General features: G+C 37.3%; 1 protein-coding gene across 2 annotated transcripts; it reads left to right on the top strand.

Moving 5' to 3' along the window:
• The first annotated feature begins 781 nt into the window (after window positions 1-781).
• LOC113062934 (CCR4-NOT transcription complex subunit 4-like) lies at window positions 782-24,301 on the top strand. 2 transcript variants are annotated; one of them, XM_026233042.1, is made up of 13 exons: window positions 782-985; window positions 7,191-7,419; window positions 8,326-8,523; window positions 10,626-10,712; window positions 10,842-10,943; window positions 11,036-11,161; window positions 11,237-11,355; window positions 11,624-11,827; window positions 12,209-12,266; window positions 12,416-12,671; window positions 12,783-13,322; window positions 19,322-19,534; window positions 22,057-24,301. In XM_026233042.1, exons 2-13 carry the CDS (start codon window positions 7,246-7,248, stop codon window positions 22,362-22,364), a joined length of 2,385 nt encoding a protein of 794 aa, XP_026088827.1. In that variant the 5' UTR covers window positions 782-985; window positions 7,191-7,245; the 3' UTR covers window positions 22,365-24,301. The 2 variants fall into 2 exon arrangements, with proteins under 2 accessions (XP_026088827.1, XP_026088819.1); XM_026233034.1 differs by having other exon boundaries at window positions 19,319-19,534.
• Window positions 24,302-26,290: the final 1,989 nt, after the last annotated feature.

The raw sequence follows: 26,290 nt of genomic DNA, 5'->3' as shown, positions 1-26,290 counted from the left end.
TGTCAATTCACCTTTTCACATTATCGTTGTTGTTATTAGTAAATACATTATTTTTAGTTATTATTTATTATTAAATAAAATTTAATATTAAAGAAAGAAATAAATTAAGAAAAAATACTGATATGTAATTTACTGGGGCTGTCACACATTTCACCCCAGTTATTATACTATAAGTAAAAGTACTATTCTGGCTTTAGTGATGTATAGCTATAGGCTATGTTTGGCTTATGCATGTAGCTTTGAAACAATTCTGAAACATAATTCGTGAAACAGTGCAATTGTAATTCAAACGCTGAAATTAACCCATGTTGCAAATGTATAAAATTTACTCCATGAAAATCTGCAGAAAAGTAAAACAATTTGATACATAATTCATACTATACGATAATTCATGCAACAGCAATATCAAGTTATTTGATTTGGCAATATGTATTGTAATTTATAAATTGCGCAAAGTGTAGGCTACAATTTAAAACGCGTGACAACTAGCTAATAAAACAGTAACATTAAGCAATAAAACATTTATGAAATAATTCATGACATATTTTAACAGGTAATGTACTAATAGCATATATTAAGACATTTATTTGCCAACAAACGTTGAAGTTTCTACATTTTGCAATTTGCTTCATGTGTGAAAATATACTCAGTTCGACCTTCAATGTATCTAGTTCTCTAAACATTTCCAGTGCCACTGTATTTTGCACACTACATTACCCACATATGCCCAAACCCATCATCAACTGCGCATGCGCGGAAAAGTCAGTACTTGTCGCCCCCCCTCCCCTCCCTATTTCAATGGTGGTTAGGAGGCACTACCGCTGTACATAGACGCTATAAGAAACAAGCCTTGGTGTTTTCGCATAAAAAAATCATACAGGAGCAGGAACAAACCACCCGGGAAATTATATTGTAACCTGTTTTGCTGGACCTGGAGCGTTAAGATAGATTATATTTGATGTGAATCTGCCTGCACAGATAGACGGTGAGTATCCCACCAAGGCCTCTCTTGTCCACCGCCTCCATATTCAGCTGCTTTCCTCTCTCACTTCACTTCTTTATAACATACCTCATCCCTCTTTATCTCTCAAACGTCTGTTTCTCGTGGAAATGCTGTGTTTTGTTTGTGTGTTTCATCAGTCTGACAGACTAACGTTAGTCGTACAGTTAGCGGAGTAAGTTAGCCGCTAGCCGCACCGTTTGACCGGCTTTTAATAAAATACACGAATGTCAATCCTCGCCTCGCCAAACACTGACTTATTTTTTGTCATTCATACTCTTACACAGTACATAGGAAATGTACACTGATTTTAGTATGTATTTAGCATGTTGAATAACTTCCATATGTGCTAGCTTAGCAGGTTTACTCAAAGGCATTAACGTAACAAGGAAACACATTTCATTTCTGTACATATGTTACTTTGACAGAGGGAATTTCCTTGTTATTTGAGTAGGAAGTTGCTTTTTTTCCTGAGCATAAATCATTTTAAAGGTATGACGTCTGATATTTCTGTTATATCGACATAGCTCCGTTGCTGCAGTTTATTTTATTATTTTTGTCCACACCCTTTATTATTGTGTGTGGCGCTTGTTTCAATAGGCAGCCCACTGTCAGGAGGTGCTTCCTACAGGTTTTCATGGGCCAAAAGCACCTGTCATCCTTTCCACAAGAAATGATATGAAGTCAGTGTCTCTCAGAAGAGGTTATTTTTGTGTTTGGCTGCAACATTATGTTTCTGTTGAGTGTGCACCATTAATACTGTTGTCAGCAGTGAGCCTTTTGAGCTTACCCTCTGCATTTTTGTCTTTCAGATGTGAGCATATTTTTAAAGGAATAAACAAGCCAGAAATGCGAACGTTATCATCTTATTCCATACCCTTATTTCTTTCTTCATTGGATCACAACATAAGATTTGACCAAGATAAATGGCTGAGACTGTCCATTTGGTTCCATTCAGTTTTGGGGGGAACTTTTTTTCTTAAACGCTTTACTTTGTTGCATGACAGCTAAGATTTAATTAAACTGAAGGTTATATTTATGCATTTTATTCTATATAAAGATCCTTGTAAAAGGGTAACGTGAGAGAGTTTTGCTTGTATTGTGCTTTGTGAGCGAGAACAGGCGGTTTTTAAGTGGACTGTCTAGGCCCAGTTCCAGTGCACCGTCAGGCATTGTTTGTGCCAGACACAATGTTTGAGAGACAATTTTCTGGCAAGGGTCACCGGTGCTATATGATCCTGTTCTGAATGGACATCTGCCTTGGTGTTCAGTTGCATAGAAGTGGTACTCTGTTTTTATAGTTGTTTGAAAAAGTTCATTTGCACCTTTTACGTTCAGTCTGATCGGGTCAGCTACAATCCAGGCGGTAGAGGAAAAAATATTTTTAAATTCAGCTTTAATGCGATATTGATAGATCGGCTGTTTTGTGACTAAAGCTGTTTAGTTGTGTTCGATAACCATGCTTTTTTTGGCTATTGCAGATATGTTTCGAAAATGGCTACCTTTTGTGTAACATTTATCATTTTTAGAGCCTTACTTCTGTCTGCCCAGAATAGCTTTTCTTTCATTCCTTGCCGATGCCTCTTCCATCTGTTCATGAAGAGCAGCCCACAAATGGACACGACTCCCACTCAGATAATAATTTCAGCTATGCTCTACCGTGACATCAGAATGATGCCAGCTGAGAAAACTGTCCATCTTTTTACTAATTGTCACCATACTGCATACATTTGTCAGAGCTAAAGGCAGCTTTTCACAGCCTGTGACTATAAATTTAACATCATGATGTTTTGAATCCAGTCTCTTAATATGTAGCAGTGTGTTGTTGACACTTTTTTTGGGGGGGGTTTTGTATTAGGATGTTTAACTGAATTAGTGTAGTGTGACTTGACTTGATGTAACTGCACCATCCATCAATGCCCATTTAAAATGCACACCTTCCTTTCGACTTGCACATGAAGTTATCTGCCTGTTGCAGAAAAACTTTCAGAATGGTGCCAAAGATTTTTCTAAGACCACCTTTAAGCCTTAAGATTGTGATTTTAGTTTTAAGTTGCAGTTTTGTCATAAAGTGTTATGAAGCCCCTCAATTTTGTTTATAGATGACAGACTGTTCCTGAGATTTGTGCTGTTATTGTGGATTCAAATGTTGACTTTCCATTGAAGTTGTTGGCACATGTGTTTAGTGTGGTTATTGATGTTTTGTCATAAAATATTGCAGAAGCCTCCCATTTTTATTTCTAGATGGCACAATGTCCTTCAGATCTGCATTGTTTTTGTATTTGCAATGTTGGCTTTCTATTTAAGGTTATGTCGAAAGTTTTCTGAATCAAACATGCATGCTCAAAGTTATTAGTACTGCAAGTGACCTATCAGATATTAACTTTATTCAGTTTTTCTGCTTTAAATGGGTATGCCGTAGCATCTCAGTGAGCCGCGGAGAAACCAAAAGCACGATGAACCTGCGATTAGCAGTTTGAATGTTTTCTCAAGGATTTCAGTAATGCTTTGAAGAAAGGTCATTCCATATTGACCCCTGCACACAGGTTTGAGGTTTCATCCATTCATTGTTCATCTCCCATGGCACTCCGTCATCAAAACTCACATTGCCAACATGTTTGTTACCGACTCTGCTCCAAAGTGATTCATGGGTGATTCTGTCTTTATTGCTCAATGTAAGCAAGCATACTGATTTCTGTTTAGTTTTATCCAGATTTGCATTTGCATTGGAAGTGCATTGTGATAATCAGAGACGAGACCTTTTGCTCAGCATTTATGTCTTAATTTTAAAGGTCATCTTGTGACTTTTATTGCCCTGTTTCATTCCACATTACGCATCTTTCTTTCACAACATGTGCATGTGATATTAGATGCCAGAGGGTCTCAAACCCTACACAGCTTGAGTTTGTCATGGGGGTTTATAATCATTATGTTGGAATCAAATGTTTTTTTGTTTTTTACGAGAGTGATGGTTAAATGTTTGTTATGCCCCATCCCCAGCAACGGCCAGCGAAAAGCTTTCATTACCAAGAGCTGATATCCGCCTCCGCTGGGAAGGAATCCCATCCTCACCGACAGTGGGAATTCCTTCTCCATACAGTCCTGGCTCCGGGGCCAGCAAAAAAAAACCTTCACACTCTGTTTCTAATTCCATATTGGCATGTTAAGGAGACTGTGCTTTGCAATTTCCCTGCCGCCCCCCTTACTAGCTGGGGTGAGACCTTGTCAGTCCGAGGAACTGCTGATTACCCTACATGTAGTGCAGACCGCCCCCTGCGTTCAATCAGCATTTCCCTTTTAAAGGGAAATTCAAGGGACTGACTCCTCCTGCTGCACACTGCCTGGCCAGGATGGGATATTTTTAGAGCACTCCTGGTGCTTCCGCTACTGACAGTGACCATAAGACCCCATGAAATGACAATTGGAGCTTTGTTGGCTTTTAGTCTGCATGCGCTAGCTGTGAGACTGTATACATACAACACGGTTTGAAAGATTGGGTCAGTAAGAAAAAAAATAAAGTATTATGCTCAACGAGGCTGCATTTAATTGATCAGAAATGCAGTAAAACAGTAGCTTTGTGAAATTATGGCAATTTTAAAATGTTTTCAGTTTAAATACATTTTAAAATGTAAATTATTAATGTAATGGCAAAGCAGAATACATTACACTTCAGTGTGACTTGATCTTTCAGAAAGACTTAAGCTTCTTTGATGAATAGAAAGTTCAAAAGAGCAGCATCTATTTAAAATATAAATCTTTTATAACATTATAATAGTCTTTACTGTAAGTTTGATCAATTCAATGTGCCCTTTGTGTACAAAAGTATATTAAAAAAATTACTTGCTGCAATGTTTTGTGTATTTTGTACTCAGGGCTCAGCAATAAGGATGGCCAAAAAAACATTGTGCATATACTGTAGCTGAATTTTCCTGGGAAAACATACTAACAATTTTGATTTATTTTTGGCCAATCAAATGCCCTCTAGAATGTCCCTTCGCCTGCTTAACAGGAACTACAAATATGAGGCTAATATCATACAATCTGGTTGTTTCCCTCATAGTTTATAAGATATTTCTGCTTCTGCAATGTTTTTTACCAGTTGTTTAATGTGACAAAGATGAATCACTCCATGGAAGCTTCATATTTTGGTTAATTTGTTAATGCACACTAGGCTGTCCTGTGTTTGTTCCCATTTGGGAGCTTCGTTCAGACCATTGTTTGATAAATGAACCTCATGGGGAAGTGCCACCAGGGAGCGGAACTGTCTCGGCCAAAATGTTGTATTTGTGCTCACCCATGTTGTTTATTCAGATGGGTTTCAGTTCTACTGCAGAAGTCCTTAAATCAGAACATGACAACACATATGGACCAAAAGAAAACCGATCGCAACGAAGATTTAAATTAAAGGGGGGTGAAATGCTCGTTTTCACTCAATATCCTGTTAATCTTGAGTACCTATAGAGTAGTACTGCATCCTTCATAACTCCAAAAAGTCTTTAGTTTTATTATATTCATAAGAGAAAGATAGTCTGTACCGATTTTTCCTGGAAAAACACGACCAGCTGGAGGCGTGACGTGTGGGCGGAGCTAAAGAATCACGAGCGCCAGTAGGCTTTTGGCGTTGAGAGCGTTTGGAAGCTGTGACATTACCGTGAGGGAAAAACCATCATCCAAAACAAACCATGGCTAACAGTCAGATTCAGCTGTTTATTTATGATCCAGAATCAGATCCCGAGGCTGAAACTGAACGAGAGCAGCAGCAGCAACGACTCGCTCCGAGCTGGGCTCGAACCCGGGTCTCCACATAGGAGGCGGACGCACTAACAAGGAGGCAGAGATATTTTAAGCAGTTTTACTCACCGCCTGTGGTTCCAACACACGATCGTGACCCTTTTTCGTTGGGATTGCATCATCCTTAAGAAATAAACGATACGCAAATCCGTCGTCAAACTGGGCCTTGTTTGTAAAACAAGCATCTTCAAAATTCAGGGAACAAACAAAAACACTTGCACAACTCCGTTGATGCTCTGTAAAAATAAACTCCATCCACTGGTCCCTTAATGCTGTTTTTTTGGTAATCTGTGCAGGGTTGTCTTGCCCTGGCAACCAAAAACACACTTCTTTTGTGACATTTCGCGATGCTCTCGCTCTGATCAGTGAATGCTCTGATCAGTGAAATGCCTGTGCTCAGCCTCGCTATACGGGAGCGCGCGCTCTTCTGGCAGAAGTGCCCTAGGAACCATATAAGGAAATTCCGCTCCATCTAACGTCACACAAAGCCATACTTGAAAAAACTCCTTCAAACGTACAACTTAATTTTTGAAACTTTGTCCATGTTTAGCATGGGAATCCAACTCTTTAACAGTGTAAAAAAACTCAGTATGCATGAAATAGCATTTCACCCCCCCTTTAAGCTTGTATTAGCCGTTATCTTGCCCCCTTCTAAATTAAACTAATTAAACCCCAATATTTTTTTTTTTTTTGTGTAGACATTATTTTTCAGAAGGCTTTTAAATGAAGATGCTAGCAGTCACATTCCTTCTCCATAACTCCACAGAGACCTCATATTGCTTTTCAACCAATGCATCCTACATTCAAAGTTGCAAACCTTGTCATGAGCCCACAAATCTGTGTTCCATATGAGGGTCCAAAACCTCATTTTCTGTAATTGCTGAATTTGCACCTACGCATTAAGACAACCAGTTCACTGGATGATCCCTAGAGGACACGCATACTTGTTATTGAAACTGTTGCAATTGCTTGTGTGGGTGTTTGGGCCTGTCGATTCCAATTATACCTTCAATTCTTCTCTTGACTTGAGTTTTAAACTCCTCCCACACACACAAACACACTCTTACTAGTAGCAGTCTCATTATTGGCTCTGTTGAAACCTCTAGTGTGCTTTGAGACCATTTGAGTGATATGAGCCTAATTCTGTCTTGCATCTGAAGATTAGGCACTGTTGGAAAGAAACAAGATTTTTGTAGATATTGGCTGCATTTCTAAAAAAAAATTGTGGCATTTAAAAAACAAATACATTATTATAACATTATTATATTTTATTACAATTATATAAGAAATGTTTAACTTATTAAAAACTGATATTCATATTAAAAATTATTTGTAAAAATAGCATTTTTAAAAATTTTAATGTATAAAATATAAAATAATATTTTTCCTTTCTCATCAGCTCTGCCTCTAAACTGTGAGAACAACCCGCTCTTTTCTCCGCGCCGTGCCATAGGATGTCCCGTAGCCCTGAGGTGAAGGAGGACCCCATGGAGTGCCCACTGTGCTTGGAACCACTGGAAATTGATGACGTCAACTTCTTCCCTTGCACCTGCGGCTATCAGATCTGCCGCTTCTGCTGGCATCGCATACGCACAGATGAGAACGGCCTCTGCCCAGCCTGCAGAAAGGTAACCAACGAGCCAGTACAGCACTCAAAAAACCAATTTGGTTAGAATCATTCTTGATTAGTTTTATTAAGCTATGCAAGTTATTAGGCCTGTAAACTAAAATCAGATCTAGTTTTACATGTTGCAATTTGGGCTTTACCACTTGATTGCATTTATACATTCTTAGCCCAAGAACCTTTGACACTAATTTATTTCTGAGAAACTGCTCTATTGGGGAGCTCCAGGAGATGAGTTTTAATGGCTAGAGCTTTCAGCATCTCAGGGAGCTTTGCTGGAATAATTCACGTTCCTCCTGTTGCCTCAGGGTCTGTGTTATTTTTATCATTGCTGTACAGCTGTGTGGAGGGAACAAGTGTAGCTCAACAGACCTCCAGTTCTTGTGTTCTTTTTCTAAATGCACCCAGACAACCACTTAAATCAGTCCATGTAGTGTCCACTGCAGCTCCTTAGTCCTAATTTGCAGCCAATGTCATACAATATTATGCTCTTTATTCCAGTTGTTCGTCTCTGAGATGATCCCAGGCCATCCTTAATCAGTGTCATATTAAAACGTTTTTTTTTTTTTTTTTATTGAAGGCCTTATATTCTTAATGGAAGTTTGGGTGAATGCTTTGATTTGACGGCTCTTTATGTGAATTTTGGTATATTTGTGTTAAAAAATTGCTGTTTATTAAAATGCATCGATATATTGTATAAAAAAATTATTCACCTGGGAAAATGATTTCCATTGCTGTAAAATATTAAACAAAAAGTTTAGTTTTATTTGAATATTTAATTAATTTTTTATTATTTGAATATTTCTACCATTTGATGCTGATATGGTCAAATTATTTTATTAATCAATTAGTGAACCACCCTCTTCAAAAATGATTGCATGTAACATTTAAGATCTTCTGTTTGGTTTAGCCCTATCCAGAAGACCCTGCGGTCTACAAACCTCTCTCTCAAGAGGAACTTCAGAGGATAAAGAATGAGAAGAAGCAGAAGCAGAATGAGCGGAAGCAGAAGATCACAGAGAACCGCAAGCATCTCTCCAGTGTGCGAGTCGTCCAGAGAAACCTGGTGTTTGTGGTGGGCCTTTCACAACGGCTCGCTGATCCCGAGGTGATTTAGCAAAACACACCGACCTCTGTGTAACTGATGTTCCTCTCACTCAAGATAAATGACTCCATCGCACTGAAGCTTGATATTCATCTTGGTGGTATTTGGTATAGAGCTCTCAGAATTCGCTCACACTTGGTTTCTGTGGTTTATAAAAGTTCCACTGCAAGCAAGATATGAAAAAGTACAAATTTTTCTTTCCCGTTAAGGTCTTATACATTTTTCATTTGTTAAGAAATGATGGTTTAGGTAAGGAGCATGTGTCCCAGCTGCTAAAACATTCCTGATCAGGTGAAAAGAACATTAAAGTACTTAAAGTAAAGTAAAGTTCATATCCTTTTGTGACTCACAGGATTTATAATCTAAATTCTAATCAAGTAGTTACTAGTAGTAGACCCGTATAGGTATCATACTTTCATTTAAAGTTAGTAAACAACTCAACCATCAAGCTTTTTGTAATTAACACTACATTTTACATTGAGATCCAAAAGAAATAATTTAAAAAGAAATCAATTAAAAATAATAATTTGAACTAAATAAACAGTTTTACACTTTTTGATTTTTGCAATCCTGTTATAGTATTTTGTTCAGTATAAAGAAATTGTGAATGTGTGCACTGGTAATCATATTAATGACAATTCATTGACAATTTTACACATAGTGAATGACGTATAAATGCATATTTTCTGAATGCTGACAGTATATTAAGAAGCATTGTAGCCTTGCTATTAATTGATAGAACTGTTAAAACGGTAAACTAAGTAAGACAAAGAAAAGGAGCTCCTGTGCTCTCAGTCCTGCTCATGACACTTATTGATTTATAAGTGATATTTATAACTGATAAGTGAAAAAGGTGCTATATTGCTAAACTCCTTGTAGTTACTGGTGTCAATGTAAAAATCTGCATTGTGGAATCTCACAGTCTACCATCCTATGGCCATCTTGGCCATCCTGTTTTTCAGATATGAAAAAGCATACTTTTTGATGCTACTATTCTCCATTATTATGATATCTCTTTTGGCATATTGTACAGGATCACTTCCATCTGGCTGCATGAAACTCCTTGAAGATGTGTAGATTTGATTTTGTGCCACATATCATTAAATGGAAAAAAGAGACCATAAATGGTTTCCTGGGAAATGAAAGCTACCTGCCCACCAGCTGCACTTAGCCTGCATAACCAGCCCACGAAAACAGCTTTCAATCTCTTCTCGCTCCCTACTCTCTGACGCTCTTTCTCTCCCTCTATTTGCCACCACAGCTGACGTCATGTACTCTGAATAGATATCAGCAGAGAACAAATTATTCAGTGTGAAAAACCAAGAGAGTGAGAACATGTCTTCTAAATTCAAGAGCGTTCGAATGAGATAAGGAGCACCAAGCTTTAAAAACATCAAATTAACCTTGTGACAATGTTTTCATGCGAACCGCCTGAATTTTCTTTTATACCGATCATCCCTTCACTTTTCAGTCTCTGTGCCTTCATTTATTTCACACTGAGGCTGTGAAAAAGAACAAAAAACTGAAAGCGAGTGAGGCCGCTACACTCGAACAAAGACTGCAAAGAAACATCCGGGCTGCTTTCACAGTTCATGAGTGACCAGAATCTCAAAAGCGCCATGCCGTTGAGGCGAAGCCCTCCGCCAATGAACTGTCAGTCACCCGCCAGAGACCTACTTGTGTGCCACACTTTGTTTTCACTGTGGATTTGGCTGAACATTGTGGACATCCTGTTGATAGTGTTTAGGTCATCGGTTCTCAATACAGTACGTCATTCACGCAAATTTATCCTCAAAAGCTTGGTGTAAAATGGTCTATTTATGTAAGGTTTTATGAGTAGGAACGATCTTTGGTGGAGTTTAAATTGTGGAATGATATTTGCCACAATGCTGATGGGGGTATATTTAGTTCCTAACCTAGGTTTCATATGCCTTTCTCAAATAATAAATGATGATTGAGTCATATCCTTCCAATGAATCATGATAATAAGGTGTGTGCTCTCTCCCTGTGTGACTCGACTAAACAAACTGCATTTGCATGTGCCGTTGATGATCTGCGACTAGCAATCAGGTGTTTTTAAATATATTATTGATGTCGGATTGCAGGTCTTAAAAAGGCCGGAGTACTTCGGGAAATTTGGGAAGATCCATAAGGTGGTCATCAATAACAGCACTTCTTATGCTGGCTCGCAGGTGAGCAGCTAGCCTTGTGTCTGCTCAATTGATTCAAACAAGCTAATATTTAGCATACAGGTCCTGCCATTTGTACTGATTCGCTCATTCTGATTTAGTCATCTAATATGTTTTGATATTTGTCCCCAGGGTCCTAGCGCCAGTGCTTACGTCACTTACATTCGATCAGAAGATGCCCTCAGAGCCATACAGTGTGTTAACAATGTTGTAGTAGATGGACGAACACTTAAGGTAATGAAAACTTGGGACAAAAACAGTCTGATATTATATGAGAGATTAGTTACTTGCAGTGTGCATGATCTAAATATGCCTTTCTCATGCAGGCTTCTCTAGGGACAACAAAATACTGCAGTTATTTTCTAAAAAGCATGCAGTGCCCCAAACCAGACTGTATGTATCTTCACGAGCTGGGAGACGAAGCTGCTAGTTTCACAAAAGAAGAAATGCAGGTAACGTTGCAGTTTGTAACTGCTTTACTGAGATTGACAGTCTTGCATCTGAGCTCCTAACATTTGACACTGCAGGCAGGGAAACATCAGGAGTATGAACAGAAACTCTTACAGGACCTCTACAAAACAAATCCCAACTTCCTGCAGAGCTCGACGGGGGAGAAGACAAAGGGCAAATCAGGCACATCACAGAGGTTTGTGCTGAATCATACCTTTCACACCAGCTCCAATTAAAAACCTGTTTATATATTTTCATATTTTTGATGACTATTATTCAGTGTTGTACAGAAAACTATAGTTATGAATAGTGAAGTTATAATTAAAATTAATTTGATTATGCTTTGTTCATTTATACTTTCATTAACTTACATGTCAATAATGAATATGCAAACATTGTTGGTCTGTTCCTCCTTTACTTTTAATGCTTCTATCATATTTAAAGTTTCATTTCATATTCCCCAGTTCCAACAGTAACAACAAAGATGCTTGGCCTTCGATACAAACCACAGGAAAGATGCCCAATGGGCTTCCAGAACACCAAGAGACCCCGTCCCTAGATGGCAGCTCCGACTCTGAAAACATGACTTCAGACGGTCCGGACACAGAGCTCGGCCTTGGCTCCATCACTGGCCTGCCTCTCTTCACATCAAACTGTGACTCTGGCAGGTAACCAGCCTGTGTACTTCTGCCTAGTGCCATATTCTCATAGCCGTTTTTTCTTTGCCACATTATTTGAAAAAATGTTTTCTGAAGTACTTAAGGGCACCGACGGTTCAGGGTATTGTTGGATGGTAACGATATAAACTAAATTCTCTAGAAGCACAAAATGCACTAAAGTAACTTTTATTTTATTGACTTTACAATTCTTTTCTTGTGACAATTAAGGACATTTTCTTCCAAACAGTAGCTTAATGCTGTCAATTTCGTTTTAATGAAAACCTTTCACTTTTTTTCTAAATGAGCTTAATGCAGTTTAATTTGTGTTATACAGTATATTTATATAGTACATAAATTAATTGATTCAAGTTTGTCTTATTTTCCCTGAAGCCCAAATAACAAACCTTCAGATTGCATCGGTATAAGTAACGGAGAAACATCACAGCAAGTAAGTTCAGGATCACACTGCTGATCATTATTTACTTTTCTGAATGGAAAGCTGTACACTTATCTAAATCACTTTTCTTTAAATAGAACAGGTAATGTTTTAACACGAGATAAACACACACGTCCTGCCTCTCTTACTAAATCCTCCAGATTTCTGGCAATGACTCTCCATCGCCGCCTCCAGGCCTGTCCAAGCCGTCTCTAGTGGTGCCTGTCTGTGTAGCAGGGCTGACAGTACGGTCACCTTTTGAGGGAGCAGCAGCCGAGTCACAATCGCTCTTTTCAGACAACAGCAACTTCCGACACCCCAATCCCATCCCCAGCGGCCTGTCCGGCTTTTCCAGTTCCCTTCACAGCAACTCCGATTGGCCCACTGCCCCAGAACCACAGAGTCTCTTCACGTCAGGTACCTGGACACATCTAGACTTTGCATCTCAGGGGCCAAATATAATTTGCACCACAAAAAGCACCACATTACATGTATAAAATGTACAATTCTGCTTTTTCATTCTGACAGATACCATACCAGTGTCGTCCTCTACGGACTGGCAAGCGGCCTTCGGTTTCGGTTCTTCGGCCAAGCAACAGGATGACGACCTCGGCTTTGACCCGTTTGACGTCACCCGTAAGGCACTGGCTGACCTTATAGAGAAAGAGCTCTCAGTGCAAGACAAAGCCTCCTTACCCATGACCGGCACAAAATCAGTGCCAGTCTTCCCCCACGGGCCTTTACTCAGCCCACTCCACAGCACCCCTTCAATGAAAGGCCCACTTCAGCCCCTCACGTCCTCAAACTTCGCCCCAAACTCCAGCTTGCCCTCACGGGGCTTCTCCCAGCACCCACACCGCACGGTCTACAACTCCTTCAGCTTTCCCGGGCAGACGCAGACCTCTCGCCACAGTTGGATGGGCATGCACATGCGCAATAACCTCCAGCACTTGAATCACACTGGAGCCCCTTCTTCTGCTGCACAGCACAGCAGCTTTTTGGACTTGAACTTGGCACCACAACAGCAACATCATCACAATACGGGGTTCGGAGGTATGCATATGACAGGTAAGTGCAAACCTATCCATCTCAAAGTTCAGAAATGTTGGTTTTAATTTCCCACTCGCTTTGTCATGTCATTAAAAGTGGACACTCAAGTACTATAGAAACCTATTAGCTGAATTCCCACACATTGTTTTTAGATAATTCTAATCACTTCTAGCATATTTTATGCCGACAGGGTGGACATTTTAAACTTTTTGGCAAAGCAAGTAAGCAAACTTTGTCAATTTGAAAGTCACCAACTTACTCACATCAGCTTTTAAAAATTCCCGCCACTGAAGAGACAAAAAATCTGTTGTCCTGATGTCACTAAAGGGGATGGCCTTTTATTAAAGGCGTGGACAACCATTCAAGGGACATGGACAGACCTTTTTTATTAAATTATAATATCATTTTTATTACCAAATGACTATTACACTCAAATAGAGTAATCTCTTATTTAACAAAATATTAATAGAACAATTTTATTTTTCATTTTATGTTTTGACAATATTCTACTATCATTCAAATTTAATGAGCACTGCATAAGTCATAGCAAAATAACATGCATCCTCTTACACAACACAAAACAATTTAAATAATCTAGAGAATGTATCCAAGTAATGCTTTTATGAAAAACTTAGCCTAATAAAACACACCCTTTCATAGTAATTTTTCTAAGTTAAGTTTCATTGTCATCTTTGTTATGAATTATGTACAAGATGCCAAAAGCTACCCTTCAGTGATATTGATGTGTGTATATATGTATGCATGTATGCTTATGTGTGTGTATGTGTATATGTATGTGTTTGTGTGTGTGTGTGTGTGTGTATAAACATTAGGAATAAATTGCTTAAATTTTCATCTCATTTAAAAAAAAAAAAAAATTAATCAAAATATAAATGTCAATATATTTTTAATTATTAATAAAAAGTGAATACAAATATTTTTCCAACGGAATTACATGTAATTTAAAACGTATGTGTTTGCATTGTGGGTAACTGTCATTGCAAACTCCGTCACTGGAGGGCAGTGTGGTGCTGTTTTGAAAGCATACAGAAATGTACGTCATCAGAGCTCCATCATAGAAGATTCTGGTGATTGCCGAGGGCTCTCTCATGGAATGAAACCTCATGATTTGAAGTATAGCAGTGAGACCGCTGTCACATTTAGTGCTGATACAAATTGTACAGCATATAATCATCATCCCCTGAGGACATCTTCGTGACAGAACTGCAATTTTGCGTAATGCATGATGGGCCAGCCCACTTTTTTCTTACCTTTAGCATTTTATGTTTTCTGTTATGTGGTGGATCTCCAAGTGTGGGTGTCCACCTCAGGGGGAAAAAAAGCATTTATTTAAAGTCAGTCTAGCATAATTAATTCAGTTTGACTTGAAAAGACATGTTTTCCTGACCTGAACTCTGAGCCTAAACTTAAACAAAGATTAACGTTTTCAAAGATTCCTCTTTGTGCTCTGGGTGTGAGAAAAGCCTGTAGCCTATCTCCCAAGAAAATATCAAATATACTGTCTGGCATTATCCATCTGAAGAGAAAGTACTCAGACGGGGAAGAGGCTACAGTTTGACATTTCACTTAGGCCCTTACCTGAACTCAACACTGGAGACTCGAGCTGAAAAACAATCCAGATATCAAATATCATAAAACAGCCGCAGTTTAGTTTGATAGCATGACAACTTAGACAAATAAAAGTTTGTACTGAGATGCTTTCAGAAATTTTATAAAAGCAGCTGAGTTGCTGTCAAGCAACTGAAAAAAAAAATCTATTTAAGTTCTTTAGCATCAGTTAGTTACTCCCCAAGCACGTCCTTGAGCTTTCAGAAATTCAGTTAATTTAAATAGAAAGTGTTTCCTTGCGGTCTAGCTTTAGGGCTTTTTATGTGAAACAATCTAATCTGCTGACACTGCTGTGGAAATGTAGCATTTGCTAACAGGCTGTTTGTTTCTCAGTGTGCCTCCTTTTTGTATTTCAGTTTAAAAATAAGGGGATGAAAATTGGAAGTGACCTGAGGGCTCATTAGTCATAGAAACCGTGAATAACTGGCATGACTTATTTATTTTAATACTACTGGCTCCATTTCCGGCTCTGTTGTGCTATGCAGGGTGTTTTATATATTTGTTTGGTTAATCCTCGGCTCTCCGTGAGAGGAATGGTCTTCCCTGTGTGCAGTGGTGTCCTCCAGAGGATGCAGCTGCCCAGGACCTGGGACGGGGACGTTGCATTATTTACAAAGAATAGTCGAGAAACCAAAAATAGACATGCAGTCTCATAACCTGATAGATAGGTTGTTTTGAGTGAGAGATTCTATATTACTAATTCTATATTGAAAATGTAGAATTAGATGTAATTGAGCATTACCTGAATTAAGCAAATGAAGTATATAAGCAGATTGGTTGACTTTTTTTCTTTCTTTTTTTTTTTTGCTTGTTCTTTGCTCATTTTGTATTTCTTTATTTAATTATTATTGTTTTCTTAATTTGTGTTCATGAAATCACAGTGTAATAATTCACTCAGTCAATTACTGAGTCACTCATTTTTATTTGCTATAAATTGATACAAAAATAACTGAAAAAATATGTACTGGTAATACATTTTTTATCTTCCAAGTAAACGTGATTATCAGCAAATATCAGCATGGCCTGATTTTTGTCATGACACCACATTTGACCAAAATTTTAATTGAGCAAAAATACAGTAAAAAATGTTTTAATAAAAATATATCAAGAATATAAATATATTAACTAATTAATAAAAATATAACAAAATAATATAAATGTATAACTAAAATAATGAAAGAAAAAATTAATTACTAGAAAAAATGACTAACCCCAAAATTTTGAACAGTGGTGTATATAAAAGATTCTGAATTGAACTGATATACAAAAATAGCTGTAATGTGATGTATACATTGCAGTGGTTACTTGTTCATTTAATGTTTTATTAACACCACAGTCTAACTGGCATATCGTTCATCACAAAACTGAAAGCTGAATGATGCAGATAGACCAACTTTACACCCTCTACAGCCCTTTCTTCACTCTGCTGATGAGATTCTGAGTTTAGCTTTTGTCCCATCCGTATAAATAAAACATGACAACACTTGTTTATCTGCGTATGCTAATGCAAACATGGGTGACTGTGTTAATGCCTGCCACACTCGGCTAGAGGAGCACTTTCTAATCAGAAGAAAGAACTGTGGAGAGGTTTAAAAAGAACACCTCATTCACGTTATTCAACACCACATTCATCTTCTCCCCTCCTTCAGAGGGGTTTTATTGAAGCCCAGTCCCCCTCAAGTGTTGATATTGAGTGTCTAGATTCTCATATTGGCTCGTTCTCACACTTGACTTGTTTTTCTGCACAGGTTTTGATGGTATTGACTGCAAAACCAATTCTGCATATCCCAAGTGAACGTGTCACTTCCTCTGTGTTTGAGGTCTGATCACTGTTAGAAAAGGAAACGGTCACTGGGAAAACATCTACTGTAATATAATGAAATATGGTAGAATTGTATATTCATATGCTGGTTTACTCAAAGCATCATCAATTGAGAAACATGCATTTTGCCTCGAGATGATGTATTTAGTTCATTTCCCAACAGGGGCTATCTGACCTCTGCTAAACAACCAAACTTTGACCCCTTAGTTGAGATCCATTATGTCTGGTTTTAACTGATTAATGGAGTAATAAACACATCGCTGACTTTGCAGCATCCATAGTTTCGACCCTTGCCCACGCTCAGGAGAAACTCCTGTCAAATGGTGTCAGAGGGGAGCTCCGTCTGCTCCTTAAATTCCCACGTTGCCAAATAATTAAATTACAAGCATGACCTGTGTGACAGTATCAGTGCGTCTGGTGTCTTGGCCGGATGCTCCTTTATTGTCTGAAGACCTTTTAACAGCAGGCTGTCCCAGTAGACTGCCATCTTGCTGGTGGTAGTACACATGCATTACCTTAGTACAGTTACAGTGTGGGACAGTAGACTGTAAAATTATTGTTAGACTGTAATATTAAAAACATTTGTGTAACATTTTAATGCTTTTATGTATAATGCATCATAAAGGATTGTTAAAGAGTATAATGCATTATAATTATACATAATGTGTATTATAATACCGAATTTAAAATGCATAGTGTAACAATGAATTTATATGTGTTATAATGTATTAAATGTGGTTGTTAATGTGCGTTACAAGGCGTAATGAATGCATTACAACAACTTTTATAATGCATTATACAAAAAAGTGTTAAGTGTTGCCAAAATTTCATACATTTTTACATTTATTTTTTGACTTTTGTCTACTGTTTTTTTTTTTTTTTTTTTTTTTTCTGATATAGGTGTTTGGTCTAGTCTTCTGGAATTTTATTTTCTGATAATTCATTTTATAAAAAAAAAATAATATTAATTCACACAAATGATGTAATAGAATTAGACCATATTCAAATAGAAAAGTACCATCTTTATTCAAAATGTTTATTGCAAGAAATGTAATTTAATTAAATTCTTAACTAAAGAAACAGGAAAAAAAGTGTAATTTAATTCAAGTGCTCTACTTAATTAATTTTCATTCATTTTTTATGAATACTCCAATACGGTGAAAAGAAATGCTTATTTTTTTTAAGTTACCTAACTGTAATTGTATTGCCAACTGAATTTTTAACCGATGAAAAGGACAATTTATAGATTTGTGAAAATTAATCCAACTTCCCAACCTCTCTGCTTTATTCTAATGAGGTCATAATCACAGATTATTTATAAATTTAAGTTTGTCTATATTGGACAGCATTCTGGAATGCTTGGTTCTGATAAGTTAATTGTATATTATTTTATGATGACTGCAAATATTGATCGCTGTATCAGGTAATCAGTTTCCTTTATTGCTGTGCTAGTCTCACTTCTGTCATAGTACTCTGCAGTCCATTTCTTCTCACACAAATTAATTTGTACTCGAATACAACAGTTAGTATTAAATCTATCAGCCAACTTAATTTTTTATTTTTTTCAACCCCACCACTATCCCTGTGTTTCCACCTCTTTACACAAGTCCAGGCTTTGAGGGAAGCTGATGTTGGAGGAATGTGCCCAGAGAAGTTTGCTTAGTCTTAAGTCAAGCTCAGAGGCTAAAGACTTGTTTTTTTCCCTGCCAGGGTTGTTATCTCGTTCACTCCATTCCCCTGTCTTTGCAATTCTTTTTTTGTTTGTCCCTCTCTCTCTTTCTCTCCATTCCCTCCTTCATCATCTTTGCTGCCTGGTTTCTCCCTCCCTGTGGGCAGAAGCAAACCTTAGGAGAATACTGGCCTGATTAGAGAAGAAAATGTTTATTTTGGCCTGAGTCCAGCCAAAAGAAGCTCTGCATTATTAAAGCTGCACGTCTCTCCTCCAGTGTGACATAGAAAAAATATAAATGAGAAACTAATTGAATAATAACGGGCCTTTAAAAAGCTTTATAATGATTGTTTCTCCATTAGTAAGGGCAAGTAGACTCAGAAGGGAGCCAGAGATCACCTGTTGTTTTTGCTGAATCCAGTATAAATCATCATTACTGTAGCTGCTATTAATCTGCAGTCCGGCTTTGATCAATGCTGTTTCTTGACGTGATATCCTGAATGAAAATTAAATTTTTAGGGAATTCAATTAAATTGTGTTTTTGTTAGGTCTGTCAATCAATCTTCAGCCATTATATGGCAAATAATAAATCAAATCACATCACTTGATTTTATTGCATCACATTGCATCATTTTCACCATTTAAGACCGTATCCGACTAAAAAGTTGTCCTACTTTTCTGTTACACTTTGTTCAACTGCTTGTAAATGTTTGTTTGGTTTTGTCACAGATATACAGCTAATCATACCAAATTTACACTCAAAATTGGTTGAAAACAGTAAAATGTTAAAACTGATCATTGCTTTCTCTCTCTCTCTCTCTCTCCACCCCCATTGTCTTTTTCTGTGTATTTGTGCACACGGGTGTTTGGATACCCTACCATCACCTTCCCAAACAGAAAACGGCACCTCAGTAGAAAGTCTAAATGTGAAGGAATGGCAAGATGGGCTCAGAGCACTTTTACCCAACATCAACATCAACTTTGGTGGACTGCCCAACTCCTCATCTTCATCTTCATCCTCCTCCTCCTCATCCAACCACACAGGCGGCCTCTCACACAGCCTTAGCTGGGACGGCACACCCAGCTTGATGGACCCTGCCATCATCACAGGTACAGCCTGAATTACCTTGTTAAAAAATGAATTATTTCCCTTTTTCTCCTGTTTTTCTCATTGGACCCACTTTATATTAAGTGTCTGTACTACTATGTCCTTGCATCTAAATGAATGTTGATATGATGTATGTTTTGTGCACATACATGGTTTTTACATTGTAAAATACATTCATGTAGTTATATGTAACTAATGTCTGTAGTTAGATCTATATAATTAGTCAACCTTACCTCAACCCTTTAAACCTTAACCAAACCACTAGACCTATCCCTAATGTTAACCGTATACCACCCCAATAACTGTAAATGTTTTTTTTGCAATACAACATAAACACAATAATTACATTGTACCTGACATTTAAGTACACAACTAAAAACCTAATAAAGTAGGACTATAAATGATCTATATTATGTACATAAAAATACAAAAATATAAAATGTGAACATTTATTACATTTTATAGTACATTAATAGTATTTAAGTAAATGTTAATATTAACTTTTATTAATATTGTATAATTTTTTCGATCTTTTTGGTTTTGTGAGAAAAAAATAGAAAAACATGTTTGGTTCTGATGGGCTACAATTCACAAAACGCATCTGTGAAACAAATTTACCTGACCTTAGGAAAAACCAAGCCTGTTCAAATTGTGCCTTTGGGAGCTAAAATGAATAATGCATTTAGGCTTTTTAAACATTTATTCTGTAACCTTTTCTCTAAAAATGTCAGCGATGTAAAGCCATTTTAAGGGCCAGAGAAGAGGGCACACATTTCAGATCAATTTGATCTCCTGCACATTCAGACAGTCAAAAGCATCCATGTGGACTAAATCAATTATCATGCAAGAATACGTCAACAATCAGTATACAAAGTTGTTCAATATGCAGTGAACATTTACTGCATTCTTATTGTTAGTTACATTTTTATCCACTGTTTGATAGAGAATTGTGCAGCTATTTTTGTAATCGATACTTCAAACAAAGTTTAGACATTTTTCTCCCCAGGGTTGAAGGGAAATAGCAATGTCTTATCTGTTGCTCCCTAAGGTTGAGGTTGCAATCTGTATGGATGTCACGGATATTGTCTGGGTGCTCTCAGCAGCTGCCTGCAGCATCCATCATCCACAGGGGGTTTGGAATTAATAGCTTGCAGCAGGCCAGCATGTTTTAAGTGGTGAGAAAGCACCCAAAAAAGCTCAGTTTCCTTATGTAATTAATCCCATTATTGCATTGGGTCAATTATTTACGATTGTTCTCAATAATGTTGCTTATACAAGAAAAATTGGATTCCTACCTGGCATCAGGATTGGTGGATTTGTTAACTACGCAAACTGTTGCTCGGTCAGTACAGTATGCTGTTATGTTTAAAATGATTTAATTCCATCTGTTGATGGATTTTTCATAACTTTGAAACTGTGTGAATCATTTGATTCTCCTTTTATGTGGTTCATACCTATAATGACTTAATGTACTTCTATGATAATCACGTCTTTCATTTCTGACATATTAATAAAAAAAAAAAAATTCCCTCCTTGGCTGAACATAATGTTAGGGTCTCCATATACTGTATCATAATGAAGGATAAAAAAATCTTCATTAAAAGAAAACAATCTTAATATAAGCAGGGAAGTAGTTTTATGTAAATTTTTGTAAGTTTATTAAATTTTAACAGAAAATTATATTATGGAGATGACGGTTAAGCTTAAGGCTGCGGTAGGTAACTTTTGACGCTCTAGCGGTTAAACAGAACTGCTTGCGTCTTGCGGAAGAACATTGTAGTTGGAACTACTTCTCTCTGTTTATGTCTATGAAGAATCACAAAGGTACTGGGTTACTCCGCCGCGGTACCCCCAAAGCAATCTAAAGTAGTCTGAATATAAACACTTATTATAGGTGCACCCTAGTGATTCAGGACAAGCTAAAAACACGGTTTGGAAAATGGATTCATGGTGTACTCGCTTATTATATACATTTTTCTACATTTTGAACACAAACAAAGTTACGGACCGCAGCTCTGATTGGTTGTTTCTAGGACCACTGGGAGGAGCCAGAGGAGCTTGATTTTTTTTATTTTTATTTTTTTTTTACAGATTATCTGTCTCATATTCTACTGTCAGGACATAATGACAGGTTTAACAAATATGTAAAAAATCTATTTTTACAGAAGTTACCTACTGCAGCTTTAAGTCTCCAAATATTAGATAATTTGAACTTTTTATAAATAACATCGCAAGGTTAGTCCATATTGTGAAATGTTATGCATTGTCTCCCTAAAAACATATATAGTTTAATCATCATTCATAAATATTTAAATGTGCACACATTTCACACAAATTATTTTCTAATTAAAATTTAATTAGAATTTTTTTAAAGCCATATGGATCCACCATTAATAATATTAATAAAAGAAAATAATAATAACCTGGCAAATTTTTTTTTTTAAGTAAAGCATACCTATATTTTACATATTAATGTTTTTTTATTATTATTATTATTAAATCAAAGTTTTCCTATCACTTTTAGGTATCCCAGCAACCTCAGGCAACAATCTGGACTCTCTGCAAGATGACAATCCTCCCCACTGGCTCAAATCCTTGCAGGCGCTCACAGAGATGGATGTCCCTACTGGCTCCACAGTGCCCCCTCAGCCCCCACACAGTGGCCCCTTCGGAGCCCAGTTCCCCCACAGAGCCGGCTGGACCCCTTATCCAACCACGGCTAACCCCGCCACCCAGTTCCACTCACCTCCCCCAGGCTTCCAGACTGCCTTCAGAGCCTCAGCCCCGGCCTCCACAGATCTGCTACAGAGTGCCGGAATGGACCGACATTAGGAACTGTGAAATCCTATTCCCTTTATTCGAAGAACAGGTGACAAACATGGAATACAAATCAGTACAAAGCTATTAACAAAATAACAAGATTATGTATTGTTTTTTCTCTTCATCTTATGCTCATTTTTATCCCGGATTTGTGTTCCTCTTGGTTTAGTCCTTTTTTTTTTTTTTTTTTTTCTTGTTGCCCAAGTGCTCTGTTCTAGCTTTCCCAATTCAAACGGTTGCATAAATAAGCCAGTTTTTGCAAAAAACAGGTATGAGGCCTAAACAAGCTCCCTAGTAAAAACGTAATGTTAATGTCACTGCATAATTTTTGGGATGCTACATACCAGTACACATCATCGATTATATGCGTTCCTGAAATTCCATTGGAACCAAATGGAAATAATCAAATGAAAAGTGTCTTGATTTAGAAACAAGGGTCTGCCTTTAAAGCTAAACCAAAAAGAACAGCACCTGTTCATCCATCTGCACAACAGAGGAGCTACTTCATGTGAGAGTCCTTAAAGCCGTGCAGCTAAGCAATCAAGTAGATGTCCAAAATCAACATAGGCCTTCAGTTTTTGTGTTTGATCAAAAGGGTACTTGGCTTCCATTATGACGGATCAAAGGCATAATGATGGCGAAGCAAAAAGCACTTTTACCCAGGATCTTTGGCCTTCAACTTTGTTCTACCTTTCTGTGCGCTTGATTAAAGGGAGATGCATTTTTAGGGGTCAAAAACGTGGTACCCATTCTCGACGTGGCATTTAGCTGTAGATGGATGCAGGCCTTTGCCTTTGACCCTTCCGCCAGATTGTCTGGTTGGTCCGGGGGTCTTCTACTTTCGATTACAACATCGCGGTTAACCTCTGTATCAGAGGGCGCCATGTTGTGAAATTAAGAGGAATCGAGAGCTGGGTACCACCTAACCCCTTTCAAGCACAGGGCTTGTGTAGCACAAGGGATGCCACCATGTGGCGTCTCTCATAGCTGCCTCAGCGTACGTGGCCTAATCAGTGTTTACACTATGACCATGCTCCCTGAAGAAACTTGAAGGTGTGCAAGGTGTACAGAGTTTAAGGAACTAGGTCTAGAGTTGGAGTGCAGTGATGTGTGAATGCATGACATGAAACTTGCAATTGGTGGGAGCGTGAAGAAACCGATTCCAGCGAGGGAAATTCACTAGGATGGGATCATAATGTGTGTGTCTGTAGCAGTTACTTTGCACTTTTTTTTTTCTGTCCATAAGGGAAAGCTGGGATAGCTGCGCTACTGGGCAACTAATGTTTTGGCAATACACAGGGGGCTCGTCCGGGATGGTTAACTCTGTTCGTCACTTCTGCTCGCCCCCTTCTCAGTTTTCTTGTAACAGTCTTAATCCTGTATCAGCTGTGTATGTTCCTGCCGACAGTTCAGTATTCAAGAGGAATGAATAATTAAATCTCGACGACGACGTAATCAGTACTGTTTAACTTGGGTTTTACACAGTGCTAAAATGTAAGAAATATCAAGAGCTGAAGGAAACTGTACTTCTCTAAAGGTCTGGAGAAAAATAAAAAATAAATCTAAATCTTAAATAAAAGACGAAATTTCATGGAGTCAAAGTGATCTTTTTGGGTTTTTTGTCTCTACAACTTTAACTTTCTTTCAGCACCTCGAGACGTGATGAAAGGCGGTGATGGGCTCATGTTCGCACGTTCTTGCTCAGCGCTTGGACACGTCCTACTCATTTGCGTCAGCACTCGTCGACAATTGCTTCTTTGAGAGATCAGTTCTGGAGTAGTGTTGCTTTCATTAACAAAAATTAAGACTAAATATAATGAGATGAGACGCAAAGTAAATGATGGTCATGTGACGATGACTATAATTATATGTATAATGCAATATTGTGGATAATTAAAAACAAGACTAAATGTGGTTTACAAAATAAAAATGTCTATGCTATGCTAAAATGTCTCTTCATTTTCGTTTACCAAAACGAGACAAAAAAATGTTATAACGTTATTTTCGCCTTGTTCCACTGACTGTGAGCGCACCTTCCCAAACGGACAAGGCTTTTATGCTTGTCGTGATCACGTTGTACTATTCTTTGAAACAACAGAGGAGTGACGAGTAATTGTCCTCTAAAACCATCTGAAATCACCGGTGAGAAGTAGTCATGTGCCAGTACAAGTCTTGTGATGAATGAGTTGATGAATTAATAATTTATTCATATACAAACTTAAAACAATCTTAAACAATTGGCTGTTTCGCATCAAACACAAGACAACTGTAAACAAATAATGTATAATTAATATCTAAATTAATTCTTATTCTATTTTATATAATAAAAATTAAATGTACCTGGAATAAGAAGCCTTAGACAAACTATGCAAACACAGATGTGCTTATTTGGCTAGAATCGCCCTGAACTTGTGCATGTTTGGATGCGGAGTAATGCGGAAAGTAAAAAAATTGCACATTCAAAGTGAACTTCCAGCAACACAGCAATGACCTAGGGGTGGGCGTTATCGGAAAAAAATTAATATCGTGTTTTTATTTTTATTTTTTTTATTATATATAGAAGTATCACGATGCACGATTTTATCACAATTCTTTGTTATTCTTTGGTTTTACTAATTTGCAAGTCGGAGCATTACAGCCAAACTAATTTTTCAATTATAAAGACAAAGGTTACAAAAAAAAAAAGAATGCCAGATATTTAGGTGAAAGAGGACAAAGATAAAAATAATTTTTCTTATTTTATTTTTTTTATATAACAAAGATATACATTACTACAACAACACATAATTTATAAATAAACGGTGCTTTCTTTTAGGGTACACTTATTTATTTTCAGCATTCAATAAATTGAATGAACAAATAAAATAAAACACTATATAAACTGATTCCTAAAGCAACTGTATTAAATATTTTCAGTCAAGATCAGTGAGTGATTTTTTTCAGTTTGTGTTTTGTTTTATTAACATTAAAGGAATAGTTCATCCAAAAATAAAAATTCTGTCATAGTGTTTTAATATTACACCCTTATTTACTCAAAAGTGTTTTTAATTGTTCTCTTTCTTCTGAACATAAATGCTATTCTGAGGAACCTGGAAAACAAAGCAGTTGCTTCCATAGTATTTTTTGCTACTGCCAAAATCAATGTGGACCGGCAAACCACATTCTTCAAAATATCATCTTTTGTGTTCAGCACGAGAAAGAAATTAATACAGGTTTGGCACAATGTGACGGTGAGTAAATAATGACATACAGTACATGAAATTTTGGGGTGATCTATCCCTTGACAGTAATGACAGTAGGCTGCATGTATAATAGACCTACTGTCCCTTTAAGACCTTCACGAATCTAATACAGGCACGTTTTCTCTCAACTATTTACTTTCATTTTAGACAAACCAACTGACTCTACATTTAAACCTTGTGTGTTTTGACATTATTAGTGCAAAAGATAACTTGGTTCAATAATCAGGTGCTGCTAGACAGGCTTTAGCATGCGCTATGGGGGTAGGCCTATGTGGCGCTCATAAAAATGAAACATTAAATATAACAAGCAAATAATGAGAGAGTAACTCTGCTGAGTTAACACTGCTGTGAATGCATGTGGCGTTGTACAGTATATGATGGAGGCACCAGAACTGCAGCTGATAGAATGTGCGCTGTAGCACGGTACTACAATATTTCTTCAAAAGCAGATCGTGGAGACATTTTTATCGTCTACGATAAAAAAATCGTTATATTGCATTTTTATTTGTTTTTTTAATTAAATTTGTGTGTGTGTACTTTTAACATGTTTTGTTGGTAAAATAAATGTTGTAAATTCAAATCAGGAGTCTTTCGTGTCTGGAATGGATGTATTCTTTAGTATATAAGGTAAAACAATAATATAATAAGATAACCTTGTTTGAAATGGGTTTGGCTAAAATAAAATTTTGGTTTCAT

Source organism: Carassius auratus, chromosome 4 (genome assembly GCF_003368295.1).
Source record: "Carassius auratus strain Wakin chromosome 4, ASM336829v1, whole genome shotgun sequence".
Lineage (NCBI taxonomy): Eukaryota > Metazoa > Chordata > Actinopteri > Cypriniformes > Cyprinidae > Carassius > Carassius auratus.
Note: the sequence above shows the minus strand (reverse complement) of the source record. Positions and strands in the feature narration are given on the sequence as shown.

Excerpts from the sequence above, each read along its gene's own strand:
- LOC113062934 (XM_026233034.1), top strand. The coding sequence starts at position 7,246 with ATGTCCCGTAGCCCTGAGGTGAAGGAGGACCCCATGGAGTGCCCACTG. Across the intron at positions 8,524-10,625 it reads AACGGCTCGCTGATCCCGAG|GTCTTAAAAAGGCCGGAGTA; the intron begins GTGATTTAGCAA and ends GTCGGATTGCAG. Across the intron at positions 11,828-12,208 it reads TCAAACTGTGACTCTGGCAG|CCCAAATAACAAACCTTCAG; the intron begins GTAACCAGCCTG and ends TTTTCCCTGAAG.